This window comes from Octopus bimaculoides, chromosome 18 (genome assembly GCF_001194135.2).
Source record: "Octopus bimaculoides isolate UCB-OBI-ISO-001 chromosome 18, ASM119413v2, whole genome shotgun sequence".
NCBI lineage: Eukaryota > Metazoa > Mollusca > Cephalopoda > Octopoda > Octopodidae > Octopus > Octopus bimaculoides.
The window spans coordinates 28,024,465-28,041,121 of NC_068998.1; the positions used below are offsets into that span (position 1 = coordinate 28,024,465).

General features: G+C 32.5%; 1 protein-coding gene across 3 annotated transcripts in view; it reads right to left on the reverse strand.

Annotated features, from left to right (window-relative positions):
• The window catches only part of LOC106876437 (pyruvate kinase PKM), a 47,766-nt gene that overhangs the window by 17,083 nt on the left and 14,026 nt on the right, over positions 1 to 16,657 (reverse strand). The window contains exons 2-6 of one of the 3 annotated variants that reach the window (XM_014924981.2): positions 16,198 to 16,242; positions 9,032 to 9,100; positions 6,938 to 7,082; positions 1,992 to 2,083; positions 1,393 to 1,512 (exon numbers count right to left, since the gene is read on the reverse strand). In XM_014924981.2, the coding sequence (XP_014780467.1) occupies positions 1,393 to 1,512; positions 1,992 to 2,083; positions 6,938 to 7,082; positions 9,032 to 9,100; positions 16,198 to 16,236 (465 nt within the window). In that variant the 5' untranslated portion in view covers positions 16,237 to 16,242. Of the gene's footprint in view, positions 1 to 1,392; positions 1,513 to 1,991; positions 2,084 to 6,937; positions 7,083 to 9,031; positions 9,101 to 14,948; positions 14,976 to 16,197; positions 16,243 to 16,657 lie in introns of those variants that run through there. The other 2 variants (XM_014924982.2, XM_014924983.2) reach the window with 2 other exon arrangements.

Here is a 16,657-nt window from a genome sequence, read left to right on the forward strand (position 1 = left end):
CGCACGTGCGTGTGTGTGCACGTGCACGTGTGTGTGTGTGCGCATGTGTGCACGTGCGTATGTGTGCACGTGCGTATGTGTGCACGTGCGTATGTGTGCACGTGCACGTGTGTGTGTGTGTATACATACATACATATATGAATATTTATTTGTTGCGAGTGTCTAAAGTAGTAGTGACATGATGTAATGTGTCTGCAGTTAAGAGTTGTTGCTGTATATCATTTTGTAAAATGTTTGACAGCTGGTTTTGTAGTTTATGCTTGATACAAATGTTAGGCAGTTTTTTGCTTTTGTTATTTGCTATTTGATGGCCAAGTTGTTGTAAGCAAATAGTTCTAAGAGAAATGAGAATTTGCTAACCATCTGGTTATGATAGCTAAATGTATAGAGCAGAATTTAATGTCTGTGGAAGGGTTAATGGAAGAGTTATTTTTGTATCATCAGAATGTATTGTGCATATTGAAGTTTCCTCAATAATTGGAAGTCTTAAGATTGTTGTTTAGCCCCAAGGTAGCCCTGATCAAGCAGCTTTATGATCAAGAGCATTCTGTCACCATCGCTTTTTTTTATGCGTAGGGTACCCAGGCCCATGTTATACAATGTGCCCTTTTCAAAGACAAGCATGATTTGATGGAAATTTGGTTGCTATTTCTAGCAGATAGAACCACAGAAACTTCTTTGTTGGTTCACAATACTCTGCAGCCTAAACAGAATGATTGATTGTGATACCTACATGTATATTATGTCTTTTCAGACAAACACAATAACAAAATTATCAACCCATGCAAGCAAAATTATCAACATCCTAAAAACTGTGTTGATATGCACACCAATGATGATAGGGGCAAAAGAACTATTGCACTACAATCAAATCCACTCAACTGTCCTGCTATGGTCACAACCACATCCTACAGTAAAGCAAATGAGCCAATAAAATAGTATTTGGAATCACGAGACTTGTTACGAATAGTAACCAAATCCCATCAAATCACAACTATTTTAAAGAAAAAATAAACAAAAGTCACAGTGCATAGTGTAGACCATGTTACTACATCTAAAAAGGATTTTATGTGCATGACTGAAAAGGTCATTAAGAGCAGACTTTGAGGATCTTATTGAGCTTCAAAAGTTTGCAAAAACAAATACCAAAATAATGCAACATGAATTGCTTTCATTGGCTCAATCTCTGGATTGTTAACCATCTACAATAAACCAAGGAATTAATTGTCACTCACTGACCAAATCAATTTTGCACATTTTCACATAAGTTACTCATTTTTAATTTTTATAACTGAAGCCTTATCAGTCCTAGGTAATTTACAATTCAGCTGAAAAATAGTTTATTATAAATTTACATTTCTAATCTTCTCAATAATTTTTAATTCAACTTACACCCTTGAGAAGACCTGTTCTTATCTCGGGTCCTTTTGTATCCAGTGCAATAGCAATTATCTTCGGTTTATCAAACTTCTGGGTAGCTTCTCTCACATTCTTAATAGTTTCACCATGGTACTGAAACAAACAATTTTTAACAGTAAAATATATATTTCTATGAAATGTAGTTTTACATGTTAAGGTATTTATGGTGAAATTAACAGATATAAAGGAAAACATGGAGATGCCTTTCCAATATTCATATGTTTAGAAAAAAAAAAAAAAAGAGCAAAACATTAGGAGTTGAGGGTTAACCACTCTTTTACAGACTAAAAATTAGATTCATAGTGTAAGAGTTCTAAGTTGTAAAAACTTAAAATTATTATTTTATATATTTGCTTAAAAATAAAATTAAAAGAAATGGGTTTTACGAGGGATGTTCCAAAAGTAAGACGAAAATATTTAAGGACACAACAACAGGGAAAGATAATGCCTATTTTTATTTCACTATCAGACTCAAAACATTTGAAACACCCTGCATGTGTGATTAAAATTATCGCAATAATTTTATGATTGAAATGAATATTTAAAATGTTAAAAACAGAACTGATATTTACTTCATATGATCCATGAGAAAAATTAAGTCTGGCAACATCCATTCCTTCAATCATCATCTTTTTTAGAGAATCAACATCTTTGCAAGCTGGGCCTGAAAGTGAAATAAAATGTGTATATGCAGATACTATTATAAATTTTAAGATTCATTTTTTGTTATCTACCCAACATTTAAAGCAGTGGTTCCCAAAGTGAGCAGTACTGCCCCTTGGCAGTGGAAAGATCCAGGGAGAGCATTGAAGAAAGCAGGGTGATAATGGGGTGGTCAAAAGTGGCAAAGGCTGTAAACAAAAAAAATAAATAATGGGTTAATTAGGTTAAATTTTATTTGTGAAATACAGTGGTTTTCAATTTGTTACAGAAAGTGGTCTATGTTTGTGGTGGTGAGTTGGGGAAGCACTAAGAACACAGCCTAGGTGCCAAGGGGGCAAAGCAGCCTGAAAAAGTTTGGGAACCACTGATTTAAGGCTTCACTTGCAAGAGAAATCCTAGATTCTTTTTTCCACCTATAAAGTCTGCTACCTACTACTCCAATAAGATCCATTGGCAATTGTTTGTTACTACATGTGTGCATTATGTAGAGTCAAGGTAGCTCTTTATAACATTTTCAACATTGTAAGAAGTTAGGAACTTAAGCCGAAAAGCAATGCTAAAATCAGATTAATCATCACTATAAATTCAAAGTTAAATTTGAAAATTTCAGAGTTATTCTTAACATTAGCGGTACATACTGCTAATGATGAAAAGCCTATAAAAAAAAAGAAAAAAATGAAGTTGATAATGTGTATGCTGAGTTTCTAAGGTAAATATTTTACAACCAATTGTATTCCATTTTCCCTCCCAAATGTAGCAAATCAGCATGACTATAATGTCTTAAAATTACTATGAAAATTCATGCATTTACTTACTTGTATCAGCAGATAAATACTCCTGCTTGATCAATTAATCTAGGATTAGCATCATTTTTTTTTTAAAGACAATGAATAGATTTAGCAAACAAATTTATACCAAGCTTTTGATACCAAACCACCCAAAATTTCCCCTGGTTCTATAATACAAACTTGCTGTTTTAACCTTTAGTATTCAAATTACTCTGTGCAAGGTAATACTTGATTCATATTGTTTTGAATCAATTATATATCTTTTAACTTTAAGATTTTGATTATGTGATTGTTTATTTTTAGAAAAACATTGTAGGGTAGGTGTGATAAGCTAGATTTGGCCAGTTTAAACAGAAAACTGGTAGAATCTTGGGGCCTGATATGGCTGGTTTAGCCATGCTAAAGGATTAAAATTATCTAAGTTAATACCTATCAAAATTTCATGTTAATTTGTTCCAACCATTAGCTTAATAAAGTTATTTTACTAAATTCTTCATTATTTTTAAAATTAATTGAAACAGACAATATATGACAACAGAAATACAGTAACAAAAGGGCTAAAGACAGTCTAAGTACAAGTCTATTATAGCAATCCCTCGCCATATTGTGATTCACCTTTCACGATTTATTATTTAAGCATAGATTCCTCCGTGGTGTTGTTTTACATTTATAATAAAATATATACAAATTATAAAAATAATTTTTTAAATATCTACAGTACAGTACTGTTTCTACTTCATGGATTTTCACCTATTGTGGGGGTTTTGGGAATGTAACACCTGCCATAGTCAATGGATTACTGTACTACAAAGCTTTTCAAAGAAGCCACTCAAGTATTCAGCAAAACCTATTGAATAAAATAAACAACTGAACAGTAGATTGCTAAAAGTCAAAACATCTCTCATAAATGTGCTTGATCGCTTGCAACATATGACAAAACTATAGCCATGCCTACACAGCCAGCACTTGAAACAGTCAGTACTGTTGGTTGATTCAGTTAACTGCCTCACAACTAATCATTACTGTTATAGTAGGATCTCATTTTTCTTATAGTAACATGTAAAACTTCAATTAGCACAGATTAGCAGATAAAAATTCCCTCAAGGAGTGCTTACAAATCTAAAAATAAGAGAGAGAACTAACATCAATTGAATTTTTTTGGAGATATAGAAAATGTAGTGAAAGTATTTAACAAAATGTGATTAAAACGGAATTGAATTTGTTCGTTTTTTTCTTAACATTTTAAGCATTCCTAGAGAGAAGTTTTTCTCAAATTGCCCAAACTTTCCCAACTCACTATGTAACATAAAACATTACACTATTTGCATTTTGTTTGCAAACTGCTCCCATCAGATATTTCCCATCTCCAGCCTTATTTCTCATTCCAGCACATATCAACCAATAACTATTTACCCATGGTTCATCTCACTATTAAAGTTCAGCTTCAGAAACTTTACTGATTCAACCAAACAACACTACTAGAGTTACAAACTCAATCTAGATGTTCATGGTTCTACTTAATAAAATTGCTGTTTCCCTGTAATCTTTTTTTTTTTTAATCATTGCAAAATTGTTCATATTTAAATTGACCCTGAAGATAAAGTCATGCTGGAAATCTGTAGTAGAACACAAAGGTGAATCACTATCATAGCAGTTAAGTCCATTCAATATTGGAGCCAAAATCTGCAATTAAGGTGAACTACATTTAATATCAGACACATTACTGCTAAATGACCCAAATATTATCTTGCCATGCAAGTCCTACCTACTACTAGAGGATGTATATGAGCTGAAGCTCCATTATTCACTCCAGTGACCAACTTATCTTTTCAGCATTTGAAACAGCTGATCAATATCTATTGAAAGATGCAAAATCTCCAAAGCATGAATATTCCAAAAATATTCCTAATGTAATGTATCAGAACCATTTTCTAAAACTCTCAGCCCATACTGACAATTTGGTTAAATACATGAAAGCTGAGCTTGTCTTTGAACACAAGATTTCCAACCTTAGAGAAAAACCAATCTAAGTTATAAAAAAAATCCACAGCCTTTAAATTGGGTCTCTTCCCATCAAAGTAGCCTGCCTCAATCACCTAGTGTGTGTTTGACTAATAGAAATAACATCCAAATTCCCTTCAAATCCTGTCCTACTTTTAAAAAACTTCCACATAGCATAATGTCCTAGATGTAACATGCATGAAATAAAAAAATGGGATGGTTAGAGCAGGAACACTTCACGAGAACATCTATTATGCTAAAACTTAGCTGAAAAGCATGAAAGTATAATTAACAGACTAAATGCAACAGTAGTATTGGTAGAGAAGTAACAGGTTCTCTTTATTTCATTAAGTGTCAACAATATATTTCCTAAGTAACTGCAAGGTTAACCTCAACAATATATCTTCATAATACCAAAGATTCTGTAAACGAACTATCAAGGCATTTGAACAGATGCTCATTATATTCAACTTCAGGTGATGCCTATAATTCCAGCAGATATTTCTTATTAGGTGTGTCTTTTGGAAACTTAGAACAATTCAACCTCCAAGTCTATTGTAATTGAACAACCTTCCTCAGTCACACAATTGTTTCACTGATCTTTGTGTTTGAGCTAAACAACAATTCAGTAATTATTGCTATGGTTACAGGATGGACTGTTGTGATTTCTCAACTCTGAAGAAATAAAATCCAATCACAAATCCTGTTCAGTTATCTACTATCCTTTACAGACTAAATCTGCAAGTCAATATGACATCCACTACATAGTCACTTGACCAGTTACAAATATAATAACCAAATTTCCCTCAAATCACAATAGCAATTTTATAGGAATATACTAGACAATGTAGAGCTAGATTTATAAAAACAGAATTATCTCAGCTGGAATGCCTCTGATCCAGTGTGCTGACAAGTTAACTAAATTTGGTAAAACTTATTTTAATGAAAAGACATGTTCTTAGAATTATTTGGCCATCACATCAACTAGTTTTCTCTGCTCCACAGGGTCCTGAAACCTATTTTTCACATAGGGGCTATTGTGAACAACAAATATCCAATTTTCTTTCTCCATCTAATAAAATAATTCCTAAACTTGATATTAGGAAATCTTTCTACCAAATCTCTTTCATTAAAAAAAATTCATTTGCATGTATTTGAGAGTACCGTTTAATTAGAGAGATGCAGTGAAAAGTTTTTAATGCTTCAGGGATCAATTTGTCTAATCTCCATGAAACACATGATTACCTATTGATGCTCAAAATGAACTCATTCAACATCTCGTGATAGTTTTCATATATAAACTTATAAATCCAGTGCTTTTCTCTCAATTGTAAGACAACTGGCATGCCATCGGTTATGATGAGTGTCCCAGTTGATCCAATCAATAGAACAGCTTGCTAGTAAAATTAATGTGCAAATTGCTGAGCACCCTACAGACACACCTTTAACATATTTCCGAGGGAGATTCAGTGTAACACAATGTGATAAGGCTGGCCCTTTGAAATACAGGTACTGCTCATTTTTACCAGCTGACTGAACTGGAGTAACATTAAATAAATTGTCGTACTCAAAGGCACACTGCACAGCTGGGAATCAAACTCACGACCTTATGATCATGAGCCAAATACGCTAACCACTAGGCCATGCACCTTCACAATTGTCAGGCATGATGAAAACCATCGTGGAATTTCAGTGTTTCCCTAAGTTTCCACTATTTCTACATTCAAGAAACAACCCCAGGAGTTTATCAGTATACTAAATCATTGCTATTATCTCTAATTACGCCAAAGAAATGAGCCATTTAACAGAATTTCTAAAATCAAAGTTTAAAGATTTACCACCCTCCACTATAAACATTGGATCAGGTGAAATCATTGCTCCACTGCTCAACAACAATTACATAGTGACGTGCATCAACCCATTGCAATTATTTTGATATGTTTGCAAGCAATGGCTAAAGCAATTCTGTTGACAATTCAAGGCATATTACTGACATCTGATGCAAACATGCTTACTAACAAATATTAGTAATTGTCATCAACCAAATTAATTAAAAAGAAACATACCTATAGTACAGACAATACCACTCATACGCACATGACATGGTTCAGAATCAATGTCCAAAGCCACCATATGTTCCAGTTGTGATCTGGCACAAGCTGCCTGAAGTTGTTGTGAAAGGCCAACATTTGTTTGAGAACCAGAACCAGGCTGAAAAAGAAAAAATTCTTTCATTGCAAAATATTTCATTAATAAATTAGGATCATATTGTGTCTTACCTTTACAACATAAAGTCCTAGACAGCAAGATTGACTGCCATTCTAATACTAAGATGAATTTACAACATTTTAACCATTAGATTAGCAGGTTACAAAGTGATTGATAGTTTCCTGGGGTTTGACTGACTTATGTAGATGATTGAAATATGGTTAGGAGTCAATGAGGAAAGACAAAATTCCAGATGGCTATAATGTTCAAGCCCAAGAAATTAAAATTTTAAAATATCAATTATACTGTCCCTCCATGATGTAGAAAAGCTGCCAAAGTCAAAGCAGTTTTCTTAGCATTACAAAGACAGTAGAGAATCTTTGCATAATTTCCTCCAATCAAATGTTTTTTTTCCCCTACCTTTTAACAGAAAAACCTGTACTTTCAAAACTAATTTACTCCTTAGATCTCACAAGCTTCTACCTGTGGTCATCTTGTCTTAAGATGTCAAATATAAATCAAAATACATAGCATGTCTCAGATGTTGATCTGAAAAGGTTCTTTGTATAAGAAAAGAATATCTATGGACGTTCTGGTTTTATTTTTTAACTCCTCACCAATAAAGAGCTAGTTTCAAACATTAAAAGTTCTTTCATGTGAATTTAAACAATTATGTAGTCATTTATTCACATGACCTTAACACATATGCATGTCAGTACACATCTGATTTGTAGGTTTTGACTTCTATACATGTTTGCCTGTCTAAGTGTGCTGAACTCAGATTTTCACACTTCCATTAATTACTTGCAGTTGTAATTTCCCAATTAGGAATGTAATTTCTGGTATAAAACTGAAGTTATGTTAACATCTGCTGTCCAGCAGATGTTTTATTATTATTATCATCATTATTTTTTGCAATGGTCAGTTTTAATGACTAAAATCTGTAAAGTAGAAAGAGTACTTAGTTGTGAGTGTTGATAGTTTGCGTATTCTCATCTCTAAAATGCTTTTCTAGTATAATTAGTTTCAATCAGTTACAACAGGAATGTACTTTGCTTTTGCCTATATGTTTAAGTCATGTTTTGTGCAAATTGGCAACTAGAAAAGGAAATGATTTAAATTAGGAGATATTAATATGCATTAGGAGATATTAATATGCATTACTGTATTCATAATAGCACAGCCTTTATTGTAAAGAAAAAGCTGTTGGTAATATTTAGAATATCTGAAATTTGCTTTATTTCTTTGTTGACTGAGATAATACCTGTGTGTTGGAAGGACATTTGAAAATAAGAGACCACCTCGAAAGGATTCATTCAGATGAGAAAAACAAGGATCGTCAATTTTTATTTGAGACGTTAAACAGATTGGAAAACATTTCATAAGTCACAATATTTTGCTGATAATAAACGAGGGATGAAGACCTTTTACAATATATTGTTTTACATAAAAAGAAACAAAAATGGGAGTATATTATTATGCAAGTCATAAAAGGAACTCATAGAAACTGATTGTAAGTTATTTATCTGAGTAACACTAGCATACAACACCATATTGATATGAATGCTCCAATATTTTCATGGCCTTGTCAGGTATTGTAATCCCAGTAAAAAGGTTTGTTACTAAATATCAAAGCTTGCTCAAAGGACAAAATGATTTTCTGGCCCCAGGATGCATATTTATTTTAACCTCAAAGGAAAAGTTCCTAACATATGTAAAGTGAATAGAGAGAACTAACTGAAGTTTATGTATTGAATATGGAATCTTAATTTTATGTAAACAAATGAAATGAAAAAAATGGAGGGTAGAAGTAGATGCTCATGTAGAGAACAGAGATGATTGCAATGGTTTAAACATTATCTATACAATAATATGGAGTAAAAAGGTGACAGTGGTTGAAGGAGAATTTTTATTCAATATATAATACAGCTGATGATTGTATAAATACTAACCAATCCAAATGGAGAGGAATGAATTCTCTGCAATTCTCCAGCACCCGGTTGGGCAAGAAGTTGAGCCATCTGAGAAAATATAAATTGATTAAGATTAATATAAATTCATTATTGACTTTATCTGTCTAGAAAAAAAAATATGTACATTGTATTTCATTAAGATAATAATATCAAGATAACAATAAAGGAGCAGAGAAACATGGATAACACAGCAAATCCACTGACAAAATTCAGCATCAGGGAATTAAGATATTCAACTTCAAATTCCAAAACCTACACTTGACCACTTGATCTTCACTGGATGGTAACTAATGATCTTTTAAAGTGTGTATAGATTAACTGGATAGGTGTAAAAAGCTTTCAATAGTTACCTTCAAATTATCTGTTGTCACTTTTTAATAATCACTAATAAAAATAGTACATCTGCAACTACTACAGTCTACTTTAGCAAGCTATACATGAGCAGCTGTGTTCTTATACCTTTGTAGTGAAAGGTGTATTACATAATATGTGTCAGTGTTTCAACTAACTATATTTTACTCTTAGGAGCTAAAAATATCTCTATAAAACCTGTTGCTATAGAAGGTCACTGAGAATAAAAATCCTAGGAAACTGAAAATGAATAATCAGAGCCTTTAGAATAATACTGAAAATAGCTTCAGACAACCTGAAGTTAAACATTTAATCTGGATAATCACTCTCGGAAATAAACAGCAAAACTCTTATTTGTCAATTGTATAAGAAATGGAAACATTTGAGTAATGTCTATCTCCAACTGAGAGAGAGAACTTGATCAAACCAGTTGAATAATACCACCAACAACAAGAATTTATTTTATAATTCATAAGCAAATCATAGTCTCAAGGTGTTATTTATTTATTAAATTAAATTAACCAAAGCTGGTGAATTGGTATTTAATTGACCTAAAATGACAAAAGCAGAATAAGTCCCCCATCTGAAAGATTAGTTTGGCTTAATGGATTTGCTGAATATTTTCAGTAACATTAGATTTTTTTTTTCTGCTGGAAAAAAAAAAAAAAAAAAAAAAACTATAACAAAATTATATTTCAAAAGTAACATTGATAACATTAAAAGGAAAAAAACAGTTGAAAGATTTAATAATGCACAACCTGAAAGGAAAGGAATATTATGAAAAGGAAACCAAATTCCCAAACTGACAAACATTTCAGTATTAGTTTAATAAAAAATAAACTAAAGTTGACTCATTAAAGTTTTGAACATTGCAACACAATTTAGAAGAATTCAAACCAAATTATAAAGTGAAAAAGAATTAAGCAAAAAAGTAAATAGGGGAAAAAATAAAGGAATGCTTGAACATTTTAATAAAAATAGAATTTTTACATGTTTGACAATGGAAGATTTAAACAAAATCTGACAGGGAATTTGTCAGATTGGTGGAAAGGGAATTTCCACTAATCTAAGCATTCGGCTTTGACAAATCATAGTAATTAAATAAAACTCATAATGTAAGCAAGACTCATTGTAAAGTAGCCAGACAAGTTAACATGATTTTTGGTAACTGTCTTTATTGATTACACACTCTCTTTCACTTGTTTCAGTCATTTGACTGCGGCCATGCTGGAGCACCACCTTTTGTCGAGCAAATCGACCCCAGGACTTATTCTTTGGAAGCCTAGTACTTATTCTATCGGTCTCTTTTGCCGAACCGTTAAGTTATGGGGACGTAAACACACCAGCATCGGTTGTCAAGCGATGTTGGGGGTACAAACACAGACACACAAAACACACACACACACACACACACACGCATACATATTTATATATACACATTTCTACGGGCTTCTTTCAGTTTCCATCTACCAAATCCATTCACAAGGCTTTGGTTGACCCGAGGCTATAGTAGAAGACACTTGCCCAAGGTGCCACACAGTGGGAATGAACCTGCAACCATGTGGTTGGGATGCAAGCTACTTACCACACAGCCACTCCTGGTCAACAAAATAAAGCTATTTTCTGGCATAAAATATTAGAGCTGTTTTAGACTAATTTTTTGGTGCTGATTTTAAAACTGACTTCAGATTTGCTCTATCACACCACATTTTTGTGCCATCAGCATATACCTTTATTTACCTGGAGTTAACTTTACACCACTATTTGTGGGAATTTTGGCTGGATTGTCATGCTAACCTTGAATAATGTTCAAGTTGAGTTTTGCTTTAAAATTCTTCCCTTTCTTTTCAGGTGTGAACTGAGTCATTGTAATCAAAAAGGTGTTGTAATGACTCAGATACTTTGTTACATCTGTGGAAACTTCATTCCACAGGCTCAAAGGCACAACATTAATAACTTTGTCAAGATGGTGTATCTTACTTTAAAGTGACACTTGGAGACCAGGACAAAACCTGGGCTTCCCACAAAATTTGCAAAACCCGTGTTGAAACTTGGTGTGATGAAGCAATTCAAAGCTCTAGTGGAGACTACATCAGATATATATGTACCTTTCCGAGTCTCAGTAACAAGAAGGCGGGAATATTTGCTGAATCTCAGGGATGCACATTTTGTTATAACGAGTGCAGCAGAGGCTAGAGCTTGGATTGTCTTCTCTGATATGGTGCAGAATTTCCTTGGGAATAGGAAAGGTGACAACTATCAAGAGATTGTGGAGGAGTTGCTCTTGAGTTTGCAAGCACTTGGATATAGAATGACCATTTAAATTGCACTACTTACACAATCACTTGGGTGAGTTTCCAGGGAAACTGAGTGATGTGAGTGAAGAACAAGGAGAATGCTTTCATCAAGACAAACATTCTGGAAGAATGCTCCCAAGGCTGATGGGACTCAAATATGATGGCAAGTTATTGCTGGAGCTGATGAGAGACATTCCAGAAGCTAAGCACAAGAGATTATCAAAAACAAAAAGAGGAAGTTCTTGCAGTAATAAGATGATCAGAATGAATTACCACAATGAATAGAGATTTTATATTCATATTTTGTTATCACCAAGCTTAATTCTTACACGCTAATGTGCATTTACTCCCACAACTTTGTGTTTTGATTTATTAGGTTACAAAAAAGTCTATTAAAAATTACATTTATGTATGTTTAATTCTTCCTTTATGAACATTAAATAGCTGTTTCTAGCAAAACTAAATGGATTTATATTTAAAAAATCTGATGTGATAGACAAAATCTAAAGCCAGATTTGGATTCAGCATCCTAAAATTAGCTAAAAGCCATTGATAAACCTTGTGCCAGAAAATATGCATTGACTAGTGTTATGCAATAAAAGTATCGGGGAGAAAAATTACTTCACGAGTCAAGAGCAAAAACTCCTAACAATTACATTAGTTACACAGGAATAAGTTCCAAATTTAATATATTCTATACACTCAACAAGGACCCAAAACAAGGGCCTAAAAGAGTCCAGCAGTGAAAAACTATTTTTCTTTATTTTAAGTTGTACAATAAAAAACTAGTTTTGCAGGTTTTCTTTACAAAAGATAATTAGTTACTTATCCATATATGCAAACTAAAATAAAAACCATAACTGAAATTCAAAAATTGTTTTAATCTAAATAGGATACTTGAAATTTTATCTGTCCACCTCTTACAATGATAAAGCTAAGTTAACCCAATCATTACAATATTTCTGATTGAAATACACTGTATTTCAATTAAATTCTAAAATAATTGTGAATCTAAACTAACTTCATAAAGCAAAATGTTAACTATATGTAGGACAGAAATAACACGTTTCAAAGTTAAAACAGTTCGAATACATTTTAAGTTATAACTTCAGAGTACTGTTCACGTCCAAGACAGTTTAGCTTAGATTTAGAAATTTTTCCAAGTCAATGAAAACATTTTCTGCTTATATTTCAAATAGTAATTTCCTCGTGGCTGTTGGCATATTTTATAAGTTTTCTTTGCATGTATTTTCATGACTTAGTGGAGAATGATAATGGTTGTTTGTCACTGATGATTAAAAGAAATTTAAATCAGATTTTAGAAATACATACTTTTCTTGATGAGCAAAAAAAAAAAAAAAAAAAAAAAAAAAAAAAAAAAAAAAAAAAAAAAAAATGCATATGAACTCCTCTTGAAGGGATTTTTAGAAACATAAGTACAATTACTTATGATTATAAACAGAGAGGAACTGTAAAATGACTGGAGAATCAAAACCAATTAGAAATATAAAATGGAACATATGCAAGAATGTTCTATTAAAAAAAAGTCAGAAAGATCGAAAGACCTAAAAAAAACAATATGTAAGAAAAGTCAAATACATTTATAATGATCAAAATAACATTACAGACAATACAATTTTACAGAACATCAAAAACAGTAAAAACCTGAGACAAATAGAAAAGCAACTGGATGTACACCAACAAGATATACTTGGTACAGAATTACAAATAACATTACAAAATGTTCAAGTAATAACATAAAAAAAAAAATAAAAAAATAAATAAAAAAAAAGAGAAACTTCAAAGCTATAATTTAAAGAATATCCAAGCAAAGTTCTTGAAATTCTAAACATTCTCAACAAAAAGCAACAGGCCACATGTTGCAAGTTAAGTATTTCCTAAATTCTTATTTCTCTATATTACACAAGTTTATTTTCATTGTTTATGTATTAATATAGCTTTGTACTAGATGTTGAGTGACTTTAAAGAGAGAACAGCAGAAAGTTGGAGCCTGGTCAATCTGAATTTCAATGTGGTTGCTTTCTGACAGATTTATGGTCATGCCTATAAAAGTAGAGACCTCCAGCATTCTTGACCCCCAGGCCATATCTCTGCTCACTGCTATTGGGTGCAGATGATTATCTGCATGTGTGAACCCTGTGAGTCAGAGTGGCTGTTCCAGCATGTCTCCCTTGTCCTCCTCCAGAGCAACACCCTTTCCATTTTGTCTACTGGAACCACATGGCAGTTTGAATTACAGAAAATCAAGAGAATGTAAGAATTTCGTAGCTTACTACACATAGTTGGTCTTAATAAAATACACACACACACCTATAACTGAAATCACATATGGCCTAATCAGTAGCTTTTGTATCAAGCAAAGAAATAACTATCAGTGCCAAAAGAACATGTTTTCAAAACACATAAAAACCCTAATCTTTTATAAAATGCTAACTATAGATTCCTGTGTTGTAAACAATGTTGTGCTGTGGAAAAAGGTGTGAGAGAGACTCAAATGAATGCTACTGACACATACTCAAACTGTTTGTGTACACACACAATAACAATTTAATATTTGGTAGCTGTTTCTAATGAAGCTGTGAAATACCCACAGTGCCAACTAGCATATCTTTATAGACCAATTCTGGAACAAGCTTTGCTTTACTATTCCATATGGCAGTTGCTAACTAAAGGAAATAATTCTATAACTTTTTAAAGAGCAAATCATTCTTGAAATTAAATGTATCAATCTTTACTGAATAAGAATTTCCCATTTAATGATAGAGAAAGTAGAGAGGAAGCATTTCAAATGAAACTAATGAAATTTCACAATCAAAAGTTTATTTAAATAATGACCACACGCATGCACACACATGCGCACAAAGAGATTAGAGAAATTGAGTTCATGGTGTTTCTCAAGGCTAACAAGGTCTCAATAATTATAGGTTTCATCAAGGAAAATTGAAATGAAGTTTTGGCATTCAAATCTTTGCCAAGAGTGAATAAATTTCCAAAAAGTGTTATTCCTAACTCTTTCAAAAGTTTGTTATCTCTTATGACATCAGCTTTATAATTGGGAACTGAATTCAATTTGTCAAGAGTTTACCGTTGACATAATTTAACATTAGCACAAGGCCAAATGCATAGAAGCAAAGAGTCAATTTTATTGACTACTCAATGCTTATTCCATTGACCTCAAAACATGAAAGGTTGAAACTAAATACAAGCCGTTTTTCTCAGCACTGTACCTGCTTTGCCATTCACTAAATTATAGTGACTTATGTGGATAAAAATTACTTTTGATGTAATCTATAAAATACAAAAACGTGACAAAATATAGCTTACAGATTCATGATTGTCGTGGTGAGAAATGAAATCTAATAGAAAACCTTTAATAAATACTTCAACAATACAGATGAAGGCACATCAATGTAGTTGCTCAAAAATAGCAACCAAATCTTACTCCTTAAATAAGGATATTGGATAATGTAAGCTCAGCTATAGTATACGTGGTGGGGGAGATGGGATGGTCACAGTTGGAACACCTGTGATCATAATCTTTCCTGCTTGATTAAAGTTGAACTGAGGGTAAACAAAAACAGAGTCAACATATTCGAGAACTTTTTTTCTACAATTCAAACAGATCTTAAAAGAGGTTATTTTTCAAACAATATAAACAAACTAAGGTTTCAACCCTTTCAATGCACATATATTACAGTTAGTATCAAAACACTTATTCTGATAAGTTATTGCTAACAAAAATTCAGTACTTTTCTAGTGTCACTGCCAAAATGATCAAAATATTCTATAACTAAAGATGTCAGCATAGTTTCATCGAAGATTAAATACTTCAGTGATATAAGTTAAAATAAATTTAGATTGTATCTTTTCCAAAAATTAGTGCATAATTGAAAATTTTCTAACAAAAGGAAAAAAGTGGCTTTTTGGTAAAAAAAAAAAAAAAAAAAAAAAAAAAAAAAAAACACAAATGGCATGACAACATCAGTGATACATCAGATTAGCTCCCTTGGATTTACTTGCATTCTCAATTTGCATCTCTAAAGTAGATAAAACAAGTAACCAGACAAATATTAAAACTGGGAATATCAAATCGTACCTAAGTTAAAAATCAAATTTCTTTTATTATTATGCATGAAGCCATAGTAGAATTTGAACTTATAGGATTATCATTTAAAGTTAAAAACTAGCATAATTTCAATTCTGGCTTTTAATGTACCAAACATATAATGCAGTTCTTTGCTACCCGTGCAACTATCACTCATATTGTGAAATTTTAATAGGTTATTCAACCTTTTAGAAATGATAAAACAATGTGACATCTGGCATCAAAACTGAAACATACAATGCTGTTAGTATTTATTGTTTCTTTAATAGAGACCATTTCCTAGAATGTTACAATCATTATGCAATGAAAGGGTTAAAATGTTGAGGTTATTTTTAATCTGTTAAACAAAACATCAAGTAAAATAGATGCACCTTGACTGCAGTTAGACTTTTACAACAGGCACTACCCATTAAACACTGAAATAAAAGTTGTGAGAAAGAAGTGTTAGAATCAATAAAGTGAACAAAGTGTTTATCACTTTTGTCTAACCCTATGGAAACAAAAAGAAACAAAAAAGCCAATAATTACGTTTACCTATTCATCTCTAATCCACTAAATTTCCATACTGGTAGCATAAAACCAGCTGATCCACTCATTCACAATGTGTGCCATAAATGCTTTGTCCCAATTATATATAACTTGGTAATTAACTAAGTGTGTTTGTGTGTGTGTGTGGAAGTGAGTGAATGTGTGCGTGACGAGTGAGTGAATGTGTGCGTGGCGAGTGAGTGAATGTGTGCGTGACGAGTGAGTGAATGTGTGCGTGGCGAGTGAGTGAATGTGTGCGTGGCGAGTGAGTGAATGTGTGCGTGGCGAGTGAGTGAATGTGTG